The sequence below is a fragment of the Rhynchophorus ferrugineus genome, unplaced genomic scaffold (assembly GCF_030347505.1).
Source record: "Rhynchophorus ferrugineus isolate W39M unplaced genomic scaffold, kcgeb_rfMv2 rfM1, whole genome shotgun sequence".
Classification (NCBI taxonomy): Eukaryota; Metazoa; Arthropoda; class Insecta; order Coleoptera; family Curculionidae; genus Rhynchophorus; species Rhynchophorus ferrugineus.
The window spans coordinates 24,533,182-24,546,698 of record NW_027472580.1 but is presented as its reverse complement, the minus strand read 5'-3'; the positions used below and the strand labels follow the sequence as shown (position 1 = coordinate 24,546,698).

The following is a 13,517-nucleotide window of genomic DNA, read 5'->3' as shown; positions in this document are numbered from 1 at the left end:
TTTGAACACTCCGACTAGAGAAGAGGACAGCATTCTATAAAAATAAGAGGTTATTTGACGAGAGACTTTGGTGAAGAGATAATTTGATTCCAATCAGCCGGTAGTTTCATTTAAGAATTTTTAGAGATCAGAGGTTCAGCTGATATTGCTAGCAATTTGGCAATGAAGATGAAGGTGCTTGTATATGTTCTAATCATTTATTTGCTCTGCATAGATAGTTATCGATGAAAACTTATAGGATAATTATTATACATAATATTGAATGGAATAAGAATGAAATCGAGATATTAAAACGACTCTTAATGGAGATTTCAGTTCATTCCTATGGTAGATATTTTCAGAAACATTATAAAAAATTGAGCTGGGTTTCCATCTCATAAGTGTTGCAATTTTGTTCGAACTTGTTAGGTCCTTTAGGTCGTTGATTGCCATTAACATCCAAACCACCACTTTTAAATCGTTGAAACTAAAATCGACAATTGTGATATGACGTAGACGCATCACCGTAAGTCTTTCAAAGTGCTTGATGAGTTTCGATAGCAGATTCGAAATCGAACAACAAAAGTTAATGAATGTCGAAAGTTTCATTTTGTACGTTCCGTGATTACCGTTTACATAAACTAAATAATAATGAGTATAAATAGGTTAAGTAGTTTATCAAAGTAGCAAGGTAGTGGTTTTTCTGCATGCTTGAAATAGATGGCTTTGCATTTTGTAAATGTAAGGAATGGCAGTTAATTCTTTAGATAAATTGATTAGGAGGGCTTAAATTCAGGGTTTCTCTCTTGAAGATAGAATTGGTAACGATTGTAAAGCATCAGCGATTTTTAATCAATTAATACAGCTCCAACCTAAAAGACAATAATTCACAATAATAATATTTTTCACAGTATTATTTATCTGTAAAGTTACGTTTGATATATTTTATCCATTTGAAATAAAGCAAAATTATCATTGTTACCTATTATGAATAATGAATAATAATATGTCAGTTCAGTATAATAACTTTATTATTATCTATAACATTGATATAATTTGATATAACTGGATTATGCGTTATTCATGGATGTGATTCATAATATTGAAAAAATTTGCAATAAAATATAATGTTTTAATATAGTCATCATTATTAAAATAAAAAAACCAAAAATTATCGTCCAACAGTCATTTGTTCGTTATCTAATACTTTTGTGTTAAAAATTAATTTGTAAAATAAAAATTGAATTAAAAAATAAAGCGTCCCTCAAATGCGTCCTCAAATATATATATATATATATATATATATATATATATATATATATATGAATGAATTGTTAAATATGCATTTACTAAATTTAGATGTAGTTTTTTTAGGTTAGTTAGGTAGTTATAGACCTTATTTCTCTTTTTATTATTGAACCCTTTTTTCTCTGTACCACAGAGTTAGTATATGACTGATTCGTTATGCGCACTAGCATTTCGGTAATCTGTATCTGGTTACGTCTACTATATGCTAATTCTATGGGTATCTTTTTACATACTTGTTATTTTGTTATATTACACTGCTTTTTTATTGATAAAGGATAAGTTATTAACAAATTATGGCGAAGCAGATATGACAAATTGAGTTCATGAATATGTATTAATCCCAGTAAGTATCTACTAGGTACATCTGTAATGTAAAATGTAATTAGTTATTTAACAGTGTTTATAAGGGGCTTCTAAATTCTAATTATTAATATTAATGTTATTGTTCCCAACGATTATTATAAAAAATAATATATAAGCATGTACATTTGAAAAGGATATATAGAGAATGGGTAGTAACACTGTTAAAGACAATATAATACATGTTTGGGTATACACAGTATATAAATGCTACTACTGGTTACAAAAGCATAATACAAATATACAAGATATAGTTAGAATACATAGGTGGTGTAAAAGAATCAAATGTAAAGGAAATACATCAATAGCATGTCATCATCAATGTCGATTTTGTCAGTTAGATATTCAGATATCCCATTCTAATATCAATTTGGATAAGCTACTTTTGTTTGGTGTTAATGTAATATAGGGCAGAAAAAATAAATATATACAACATATTAAGTATGTATTGACACAAATTTGATTTATTATTCTCAAATATAAATCATTGTAATCGTATTGTGATTAATTGTTTTTCGAAAAATAGCAATATCCTAAATAAACCTCCCAACGAAATTCAAGCACATAAATAATTAAAACATAATCATAACCAAATTAAATTGAAATCTTATTCATTTCATTTACGTGCGCCTGCGTTCAACTGACCAATCACATACAATATTTTATTCACTTCCCTGTAGCCTACCTCAAATATGCATTTTTTTGCCAAAACCCCCATTATCAATTTCTGTAGTGTATACCTTTTATCTATTTTATAATTTTACTATTTAAATCCTGTTTGCTTTTTAGGGAATGAAACTATTGATGCGGGACTTCAAGAACCGGAATCAGCCGATTATCTTTATCCACCTGAAAAAGTCGGTGGTTAACACATTCAAGGGAGTGAATCCTAAAAGTTTCACCTATTGCCAAACCTTCAACGAGTTAAACATCGTACTTCAAAAGTATTCAAGTGTTCGTTCGGTTTCGTTTGATAGTGACGTGTCTAAATAGGTGTTCCTCGTCTTTATTTTATTTATGGATAGCAACATAAAATGTTACAATTGGTTTTATAACTGTTTTTGTAAGTGATAAGATAATAAATTGTATTTTTATCGAATTACCAAGTTTTACAATTTCATAGGCACGAGAGCAAGAGTAAAATAAATATATAAATATATAAAGATAATATAAAGTTACATATATATATATATATATATATATATATATATATATATATATATATATATATATATATGATGGTAAAAAAAATATTTAAAATTACAAGAGTGAGTACCAAGATTTTATTTTTATTTATTTAAGATTTTAGATTTTAATAGGAGTATCTGCAGAAATCTTGAAAATTCGCTATCTTTAGGCAAACACCAGCCAGAAGCGTTAAAAAACATTTACATCACTTAGTTATTCCGAATCATTATCTCCACATTCCAAAGTCGTTAGTTTTTGGCGCGATTCTACTTTATTCAGATTATATCTCTTATATTTGACAGTTAAAAATCAGTTTTGTGTAACCAGCAGAAAGAAAATTGAGAAGAAAAAATCGACAAAACAAAAACGATCTATAGCATGGTCAACAAAAGTTACAGAGTTAGAAAACATAAATGTAACTAAACAAGTTTTATTTTTTAAAACTTGAGCAGTAAATAAAATCTTACTTAATTTGTCCAAAGTTAAAGACGTAGTTCATTTTCCAGCTAATTCTTGAGAAGAATCATCATTATTACTTGATTAATTATTTGTATTGCTTTTCAAAATTTCAACGAGTTTCTGTTCTCTGAGTTCTTTGTCATTAGCGGCCAAAACTTTCTTCAACGTTTGTTGACTGAAGATCTTTAAAACCTTCCCCATGTGTTTGATACATAACTCAAAATGTCAGTAACTTCGACTTCTTTGTCCGATAATGTTGAGATATCGATAACAACTTCCGGTCATAGGTTTATCTCCGCATACCAAAGTCGTTAGTTTTTGGCGCGATTCTATTTTATTCAGATTATATCTCTTACATTTGACAGTTAAAAAATAAGTTTTGTGTAACCAGCAGACAATAGAGAAGAAAATATAAGAATAGAAAATAGAGAAGAAAAATTCGACAAAACAAAAACAATCTATAGCACGGTCGCATAAGTCACAAAGTTAGAAAACATAAATGTAACTAAAGGAGTTCTATTTTTAAAAAAAATGAAGATAGAGGATGCAGGTCCAAAACCAAATCCTGCAGTTGATTGAGCAGATAATAAAATCTTACTTAATTTGTCCAAAGTTAAATATGTAGTTCATTTTCCAGCTAATTCTTGAGAAGTATCATCATCACCACTTGATTAATTATTTGTATTGCTTTTCAATATTTCAACGAGTTCCTCTTCACTGAGTTCATTGTCATTAGCGGCCAAAACTTTCTTCAACGTTTGTTGACTGAAGATCTTTAAAACATTCTCCATGTGTTTGATACATAACTAAAAATGTCAGTAACTTCGACTTCTTTGTCCGACAATGCTGACATATCGATAACAACTTCAGGTCATAGGCTTTCCAGCTTGAATATATACTTGTTGGTCTTAAGTTGCTCACTGCCTTTTTAATGGTTACGTAGTAAGTAATAAAGCTGTTTTCAACTTTCGGTAACAATCATCAAGGATCTGCCATGGATTGTTACATGCTACTGTAAGTGCGCATTATATAATATCGTTTAAATACTGCTATTATATCCAGTGCGAAATGCCCGGACGTATTGTCAATAAGCAGAAGTACCTTAAATGGTAGTGAGGTTGGGGCCAATTTTTGTTCAACACTAGGCACAGAGCGACTAGTAAACCAGTAAAAAGTAAGTTTAAAAAGCGTCATCTTTTAATTTAAATGCTTAGATAATTAATCATCTAAGCATTTAAGCTGATACCGCGGGTAATGAGGAATTACTATTATAATTTTAAAAATGAATACTGGCACATTTATAGCATTGAAGTGTGTACTCTAGGCACACTAGCCATGAAATGTGGTGAATATTGAAGAAAATCAAGTAAAAAATTCTATCGGTAAAACATTTGGTAAGCGAATAAGTAAGTGCAGGTAATAAATATAAAGAGTACCACCAGTGGTTGCCCAATCACCAGTTGAGAACTGTAAAAATAGCACTATGGAAATCAAGTATCCTGTATTTTATTGTGACATATCCAAATTATATGAATGGCTAACCTACTGAAAAATTTTATTGCGATAATTGTAAAATATAAATACAAATGTATTTGGCAGTGCTACCTGATTGACACTTGTTGAATACTTCAATTCAATAGTCATTGTTGAAATATATGAAGATTTTCAAAACAAATATTCATTCCAAATATTATCCCTTTTGAAATTCTTAGTTTAATATGCATTCATTACATCTAAACCAAATTTGAATGAGCTTTATCATCTCGGAAATAATCCTTATAAAAAAGAGCTAAAAGATCCAATGCTCACATACTGCGGAAATGGAAACAGAAGAAAAGAAGGTGAGCAATATTTTGCTAATAGTCCTCCAATTTGTTGGTTCCAAACTGGATCAACAGGAACAACTATAGATCTGAAAAGGTGCTCAAGAAACACATCACACTTATATTCAAATTACATAGGAAAATATCTCAAACGTTACAGGAGAAAATATGGGTGATAATAAATACAGAGAACATTTTCTTGCTTGCAACAATTTTAAGCCAAATGTCAAAATAACCACCGAATTACGAGCAAATTAAACTTTATTTATATTGCTGCTCTTTTATACCTGTTTGAACTGCCGCTGGAGACAAACTAGAACGCCCCCTACTAGTTATTCTTCTACTTTTCCTACATACTAGCGATGGACTTTTTTTTTTATTAATATGGAACATGTATTTAATATTAACTTCATAAGTAACTTTAGCGAAACGTTGAGAAAATATAATCACCACTTCGATCCATGTTATTGGTTTGTTTGTATCACTATGCTAAGATCCGCGAAGGCATTTGATTGGTATATTTGACACAATAAATCCTTTCTATAGTATGCTGGAATTATATTCGCTTGAACCGGGAGAACGGTTTTAAAAAAATACCTACACTTTAATCATGCTTTAAATGTTTAGTTAATTCTATTAATTATTTCAAATATATATATATATATATATATATATATATATATATATATATATATATATATATATATATATATATACAAAAAAAGCACGTTTAAAAAACCCCAATTAAAATAATCTTAAATCTAATTGGAAGCGACATATTGAAATTACTAGAGCTCAGCAACTTAACTGATCGATGCTGTCGAAGTCTAATCTAACCTAAATGTTAAATTCAATGGCTTTGACATTTCTCCACAAAAAATGTCATTTTCTTTTTAATATTATTCCGTGTATACAGGTTTTAATCATACTTTTATTACTCGATTTTAAAAATATGGTGCCAAGGTCCATTAGATCGTAGGAACTTATAGTACTGCTGATGCATCCAAATTATCTAGATTAATGACAGAGAACGGCCTGGAGAATCAAAAAAATTCTAAAATAGTTAACTTCAAAATTTAATGGACGAAGATCCACGATGAATATTAACAAATCAATCCATTAATGGAAGAAATACACTCGCAACATTTACAACTTCGATTCAAAATTCGCCAAGTGGATGCCTACAAAAGTTTTAACACCTGCATATTATTTTATGCATAATTTTTCTTTACAGACCTTTTTTGAATATCTATTAATTACTATGAACCCTCTAAGAATATTTCACCGCCATATTTCAGATTCGCCACTGTAAAGACCTAACTTGTGTCATAAAAATATTACATTCGTTTAAAAGGATAAACTGTTTTCTTACTAAATAACAATGGATAAATGTGAATAGGAACAGTGATGATAAATTATGGTGAATGTTATTAATTATCAATATTTTTATCATGGATGTTTATTAAACACAGTTTTTGTATTAAATTTACATGTATTATACGTGACTGAGTAATTGGTGGTATGTTTGGAATACTGAGTGTTGCGTGCAGATAATGACCTAATAGTGACTAAGTTTGTTTTAATATAAACATAAAAAGTATACAATTTAAGATAAGAAGATTTAACAGAATATTGATGAATAACTGAAGAATATTTTATCGAATAGTCGTTTCCTATAAATAATCAGACCACAGGAGCAATATTCAGTCGCCTAGTTGGATCGAGAGAGACGTGATGGTACTTCGGCGACTAGCATATTTATTACAATGTAAGTATTTCTTTTATTATTATTTTAGTTTAAATTAATATTTTCGATTTAAAAGCAGAGTAGACATTTTGTATGTTTTAAAGGCATGTATTTCTTGCCGAAAAATATATTATATTTGAAAACTTTTGAAAATAGAATAGTATTTAATAACTTGTTTCGCTATAGATAGTGTAAAAAGAACTTCTTTCTACTTCGGAATCTTACAAGATTTGAGTAATATTGGTAAAATAGTAACTGATAGCTATTATATTCGTTCGAAGTACTCGAACAATTTTGTTTCTAAAGGAGGAGTCATGACATATTAATACTGAGACCTTATTTTAATGCAGACAAAACTCATATATGAAACATGCATTTTAAGATTTGCTTCAACAGTGACCATAGCTCGATTAAGCACAACCTGCACAAAGTTCATACCAATTATTTATAATTCGCATTATATTATATTAATATAATCAATAATATATATATATATATATATATATATATATATATATATATATATATATATATATATTATACGTGGTGTGGTATATCATGAAGTCGTGAATAGTACTAACCTTAATTTTGTACCGAGTAACTTATTCTAATTCTCTCTAAACTGATAAAATCTCTAATTCTAATAAAAAATTAAGTGTAGCTACTATGTAATTTATTATATTAAAATGGATATAGTTATTAAGATCTATTAATTAAATGAAGAATATTTTATACAAAATAGAACTGAATATATTAAAGTAGTACTAAAGTAGATTACGTTAAGAAATAAAACGCCTTTTGTCGAAAAATATTTTATTATCTAGCCTATTCAAAGTTTTTTTTTGCACATACGTCATCAATATGTTTAATGTATTGCCTGTCGCAATTTGTAAATTCGTTTTTAAATTAGAAAATACTTTTTTTCTCATTTTATTCTAGTCAAAAGAGGCACAATGCTGTCTGATTAGTTAGAACACGTTAACGAATGAGCCTGCCAAAGTTGTTCGATTGTCAGACGTATGCAAAATTCTTGAAAACAATAGTGTTTATAACTCTAAGAAATTATAACTCTAACATATAAACTATTGTGGCTGTATAATTAACTGTAGTTTTTAGATGTTTTACATTTTTGTTCAATTATTCTATTTATATTAAAATTTTGTTATATATCAAAGAAAAACTGAACTAAAATTCAGAATCGATGCGCCAACATTGCGACGTTTTGGTCTCACAAATTTAGATGACATATGTACAAAACAACTTTGAATAGACCCTATATTATTATCTAGCCATACTAGTGCTAATACTTGTAAATGTTGCTTTATTTTTTATTAAAATTTTAAAGTTTCTTAAATAGTCAACATAACAGTCTATATTTTATTTTCAGCTTGGTCATTTTATCTGAACATATTCTAAATTTATTCAAATATATTTAGTATTATTTTCAATAATAAATGAAAGAATCAATTTATTTTTCAGAAACATCATTTAGTTTTCACAATAGCCATTATTATAGAAAGGATGACTGGCACCAGGGGTACCTTTAGGTAAACATCTTTTTATATTTGCATAGTAGCTTAGAAGTATCATTTATTTTTTTGTTGTAGGTAGTTTCGATTCAATTACAATACCTTTATGCCTTCTAGTCGCTTTAGGACAGACTTTGATTCCGCAGGGTCTTTGGGCGCGTATGGATGGTAACTCAGCTTATGTCTCTGTTTAGATAATTAGAGGGACAAAAAAAAGAGGGAGGTTCTTGCATTGGAATCAATATAGGTCGTAGTTTGATTTCGATGTGAGAACATCGGCCGTTTAGTAATTTCATTGATGACCACCAAAAAAAATACAAAAGAATCGGTCCCTTGACATGATTTTCAAAATTTTTACATGACCGGATTTGGCAACAATACACAGATTGCAATTATTTCTGATATGACCTTCTTTTAAAGAAGAGTTACGATCTTGATGGCTCAGAGGGCTTTCGAGAAGAGAGTTTGAACTGTTAGCGATACAATCATATATATTGTTTGATGCAATTGGGGATTCTAATATAATAATCCTAACTATCATCATATCATCAAGTTTCGATAATATTGATTGATAGTTAAAACTTTAGAAAGGCTCATTAACGCACGAAGTATATATAATATAACGATGATATTTTGATTTTCATATTGAACATAGTAATGCTGTAGAATTTTTAATTGTTTAATGCCATCAGGTAATGCGCCTTTACTAAGTTTTTGAGGGTGGTCAGCGAATACATCTATTATCGTATCCGTTTAGGGTAGCAAGAAGGAAGAATTCAGGTGGTCACATTTGAACTAAAGCCTTACCGATGAGTTGTAAACAACGAAACATTATACTGTTATTAAGTATTTTGTATAGGGATGAACTAACTATACCTTAGCGGAATACGTACTTAATTTCGCGATAGATGTTAAGGAGAAGTCTAGGGGCTCGGTTATGGGATTGTTCATATTATTAACCCAATAGCATCTCCGTTGTTTCTATGATATGTATTGTAATAAATATGTTTCTAAAAAATTTATTGGTTTTTTATTGATATTTTCTATAAGTTTTATAAGTTAACAAATATACCAGAATCACTCAATGAGAGTACAAATATTCGTTCTGCGCTAGGAACGAGCTGCTTGCTCACTAAATTGCATAAAATATATGTGAATAAAAACAGTGATCATGAATTTTCTCGAGACCACGTTTTTCGAGACAGCTGATATTATTTCGTGTTTGGACTCGTGGATACACCATAAAACACCAGAAACCGGTCTCTTGACATGATTTTCAAAACGACCAGATTTGGCAACAATACACAGATTGCAATTAATTCTGATATGACCTTCTTTTAAAGAGGAGTTACAATCTTGATGACTCAGAGGGTTTTCGAGAAGAGAGTTTGAACTGTTAGCGACACAAACATATACATTGTATGATGTAATTGAGGAATCTAATACAATAATCCTAACTATCATCATATCATCAAGTTTCGATAATATTGATTGATAGTTAAAACTTTAGTAAGGCTCCTTAACGCACGAAAAATATATAATATAACGATGATATTTTGATTTTTATATTGAACATAGTAATGCTGTAGAATTTTTACTTTTCTAATGCCATCAGGTAATGCGCTTTTATTAAGTTTTTGAGGGTGGTCAGCGAATACATCTATTATCGTATCCGTTTAGGGTAGCAAGAAGAAAGAATTCAGGTGGCCACATTTGAGCTAAAACCTTATTGGGATGAACTAACTGTACCTTAGCAGGATATATACCTTACAGAATACGTTCTTAATTTCGCTATAAATATTAAGGAGAAATCTAAGGGTTCGGTTATAGGGTTGTTCATATTATTAACCCAACAGCATCTCCGTTGTTTTTTGATCTGTATTGTAATAAATATGTTTCTAATAAACTTATTTGTTTTTTATTGATATTTTCTATAAGTTCTATAAGCTAAAAAATAGACCTAAATCAGTCAATGAGAGTACAAATATAAGTAAAAATTGTATAGAATATATGTGAATAAAGACAGTGATTATGAATTTTCTCGCGACTACATTTTTCGAGAGAGCTGATATGATATTTCGTGTTTCGAATCATGGATACGTCATAAGATATCAGAAGCTAAGTAACGATCCAGAAGGTGGGTTTCTCCGGCAGAATATGAAACAAAGACGGATGATGAGTTATTGCCTCCGTCAGTACTTTTGCGACGATCACGGGCGAATATTATTTAACAACTTTTGGACGAATTTAATATACTTTCGAAGTAAAGAAATATGTGGCGTCTTTAATGAAGAAAAATGTGTTGTGTGTGTGAAAACTTATATAATCTATTCAAAATAGCAGTTAAGTAGCGTTATCAATATGTGCCCGTCGAAAATTGTAAATTAATTTTCAACATAATAGTTTCCTTCTCATTTTATTCTGTTTATTTTGTTATTCTGTAAAAGAGATAGAGTGTTGTTTGACAATCTAGCATCTAACTGAATCAGCCTGCCAAAGTCGTCCGGTTGTCAAACGTCTGCAAAATTGTTCAAAATATTAATTATGACACATGTTTTAAACTACAAAATACAGAAACTTTTCTTTTTAAGTTTTAATAGCAGTAAACCGGCAAAGGTTATCTGAACGCTTTGCTTGCTTGCATAAAATTTAAATCACTGCTTGTTATTATTCCGATTTCCGATCCAAACCCAAGCCAGACATAACAGATTTCGTTTCTAATTGAGTAAATAATTTCCAGTAAAATTATTTAAATGGGTAAGCATTTTTACTATTAATTATTAAATTGCTGCGGTTTTTATTGAGAATATTTTTAGCATTTTGCAATTGCACTGAATATTAGAGTGGACAAGGTCACTGAAATATCTCAAAAAATGAAAAATATAATCTTCACCGAAAAGAGACGGTCCTTATACTAAGAGGACGACGAATCTATATCAACTTGATGTTAGCTTTATCAGATATCAAATATATGAAATGTAATATATGTAACTTAGTTTAATACAATTATTGCAGAAGACACAAGGAAGTGTACTAGGACCAATGTTTTATCTACTTTACACATGTGATATACCACAAATGGAAAATATCACGATGGCTACATTTGTTGATGATACTGCGATTATAGCAGTCGGAGACAATAGTGAAGAAGCCTCACGAAAATTACAACAGGCAAGTGACAATATAAATAATTGGACACAAGCTTGGAAAATAAGAATTAATAAAAGTAAATCTGTACATGTGCAGTTCGCCTATAAACAGACCGTACAAGCACCAATAACATTAAATAACACTATCATTCCATATAGCAACAACGCTAAATATCTCGGAATGAATCTCGATGCAAAACTTCGCTGGAAGGAACATATAAAGAAGAAAAGAAAAGAACTAGAATTGAAATATAGGAAAATGTACTGGCTAATTGGAAGACAATCGCAATTATCAGTACATAATAAATTGCTATTATATAAGCAAATATTGAAACCTATATGGACATACGGAGTTCAATTATGGGGATGTTATGCAAAGAGTAACTTTAATAAAATACAAATTTTTCAGATCAAAGTCCTGAGAGGTATTGTGGGTGCACCCAAATACTATAGAACTGATTACCTACATCGAGACCTTCAGATACCCACAGTCAGTCAAGAAATCAAGAGAATTGCAAGGGGGCGTGGGGAAAGATTCCATTCTCATACTAATATTGAAAAATTACAACTTTTATTAGACAATTATATATTTATTTTATTTTATTTATTAGACAAATTGTAAGTTAGACGGAAACGACTAGTAACAATTTATTAATTAAATAATTTTTAAAAATTTGTAGAGGAAACTGTTACACTGAAAAGTATCTGTAGAGTATCTATAGCTTCTTTGAATGAGCATACTCTCATAGATTGTTAGGTAATATAAGATTTTAATGGTATAAAGATAACCTACGAAGAAGTCGAATGGAACTTCCAGACATCGCTTTTAAAAGAATACGATTTTCAATAGCATATAATAAAATAAACAAAGTCTTATTATTCCAATGTCTAATTAGATGAAAGATGAATATTTCAGAAGAGCACCAATATACCCAATCACTGGCAAGTTGATAATAAAAATAGTATTAAGATTAAGTTGATGGAAAAAAGCTAAACGTTGGAATTAAAATTGATTAGGTTTTATTAGTCATAATATTTTTTAAAAGTTCATTGTAGATATATTGTTCTTTATCCTGGAAGAAGGAATGGTTAACTCGAACAGGCTCATTGAAGAAGAAATTGACAAATAATGAAATTGTCAACAAATTTTAGATAGATTGGAATTTAACAGCTTATATTAAGTAATTGTTCAGAATATACATGAGTATGTAGTTAAAATGTGTCATAAGAGAAAGAATAATAACTGTTTAGCAGATATGACAAATGCATTAAGGAGATTGCAGTGATTAAATCTAGTTTTATCAAGGAAGATGTATACAGATATTAAGAGAACAAATGAAGGAGAAATACAGTAATATCAAAATCTCTTTACAAGTAAACACTGTACCGAAGGACACAAGAACTAAGCTAAAGAACTAAAATGGCTAAAAGGTAAATATGCTCGCTAATTAAAATAAAATATATCACTTGGATATACAATTGTTAATTAGGTGTACTAGGCCTCCACAGGATACAACTACAAACGTACCTAGAACTCTAACTCATAGGTGTTATGGAAAAGAGCTCTATGTAAATATAATCAAATACAACGATAACCTAAGAATTACAGTGTACTTAATTGTAGTTTTAAGTCCTTTGCATATATATATATATATATATATATATATAAATATATATATATATATATATATATATATATATATATAATATATGCATTATTTTTACTATAATAAATACTATATATAAATACATGAAATACATTATTTTACTAATTATCTTATTTATATTAGAATGTTTTTGCATGTCAAAGCCAAACTGAACTAAAACCCGAAGGTTGATACGACGATATTACGATGTTTTTTCTGTCTTAAATGTTGAACACCACTTACAGATAAAATCCATAATGACTAGCTTCTTATTAATTTAATCACAAAAACGTGCAAATTTTAAGATAATAATTTTGAACAGAATATTG

General features: G+C 29.3%; 1 protein-coding gene and 2 long non-coding RNA genes across 4 annotated transcripts in view; all 3 read left to right on the top strand.

The window, feature by feature from the left end:
- Positions 1–2,746, top strand: part of LOC143206548 (sodium-independent sulfate anion transporter) — a 30,355-nt gene extending 27,609 nt beyond the window's left edge. For both annotated transcript variants that reach the window (XM_076419144.1, XM_076419143.1), the window contains one exon: positions 2,437–2,746. In XM_076419144.1, the coding sequence (XP_076275259.1) occupies positions 2,437–2,640 (204 nt within the window). In that variant the 3' untranslated portion in view covers positions 2,641–2,746. The remainder of the gene's footprint in view (positions 1–2,436) is intronic.
- Positions 2,747–6,755: 4,009 nt separating this feature from the next.
- LOC143206546 (uncharacterized) lies at positions 6,756–9,249 on the top strand. The gene is made up of 3 exons (XR_013008451.1): positions 6,756–6,885; positions 8,344–8,411; positions 8,472–9,249. It is a non-coding gene; the product is annotated as an uncharacterized LOC143206546 (long non-coding RNA).
- Positions 9,250–9,364: 115 nt separating this feature from the next.
- On the top strand, positions 9,365–10,299 carry LOC143206547 (uncharacterized). The gene is made up of 2 exons (XR_013008452.1): positions 9,365–9,495; positions 10,211–10,299. It is a non-coding gene; the product is annotated as an uncharacterized LOC143206547 (long non-coding RNA).
- The last annotated feature ends 3,218 nt before the right edge of the window (positions 10,300–13,517 follow it).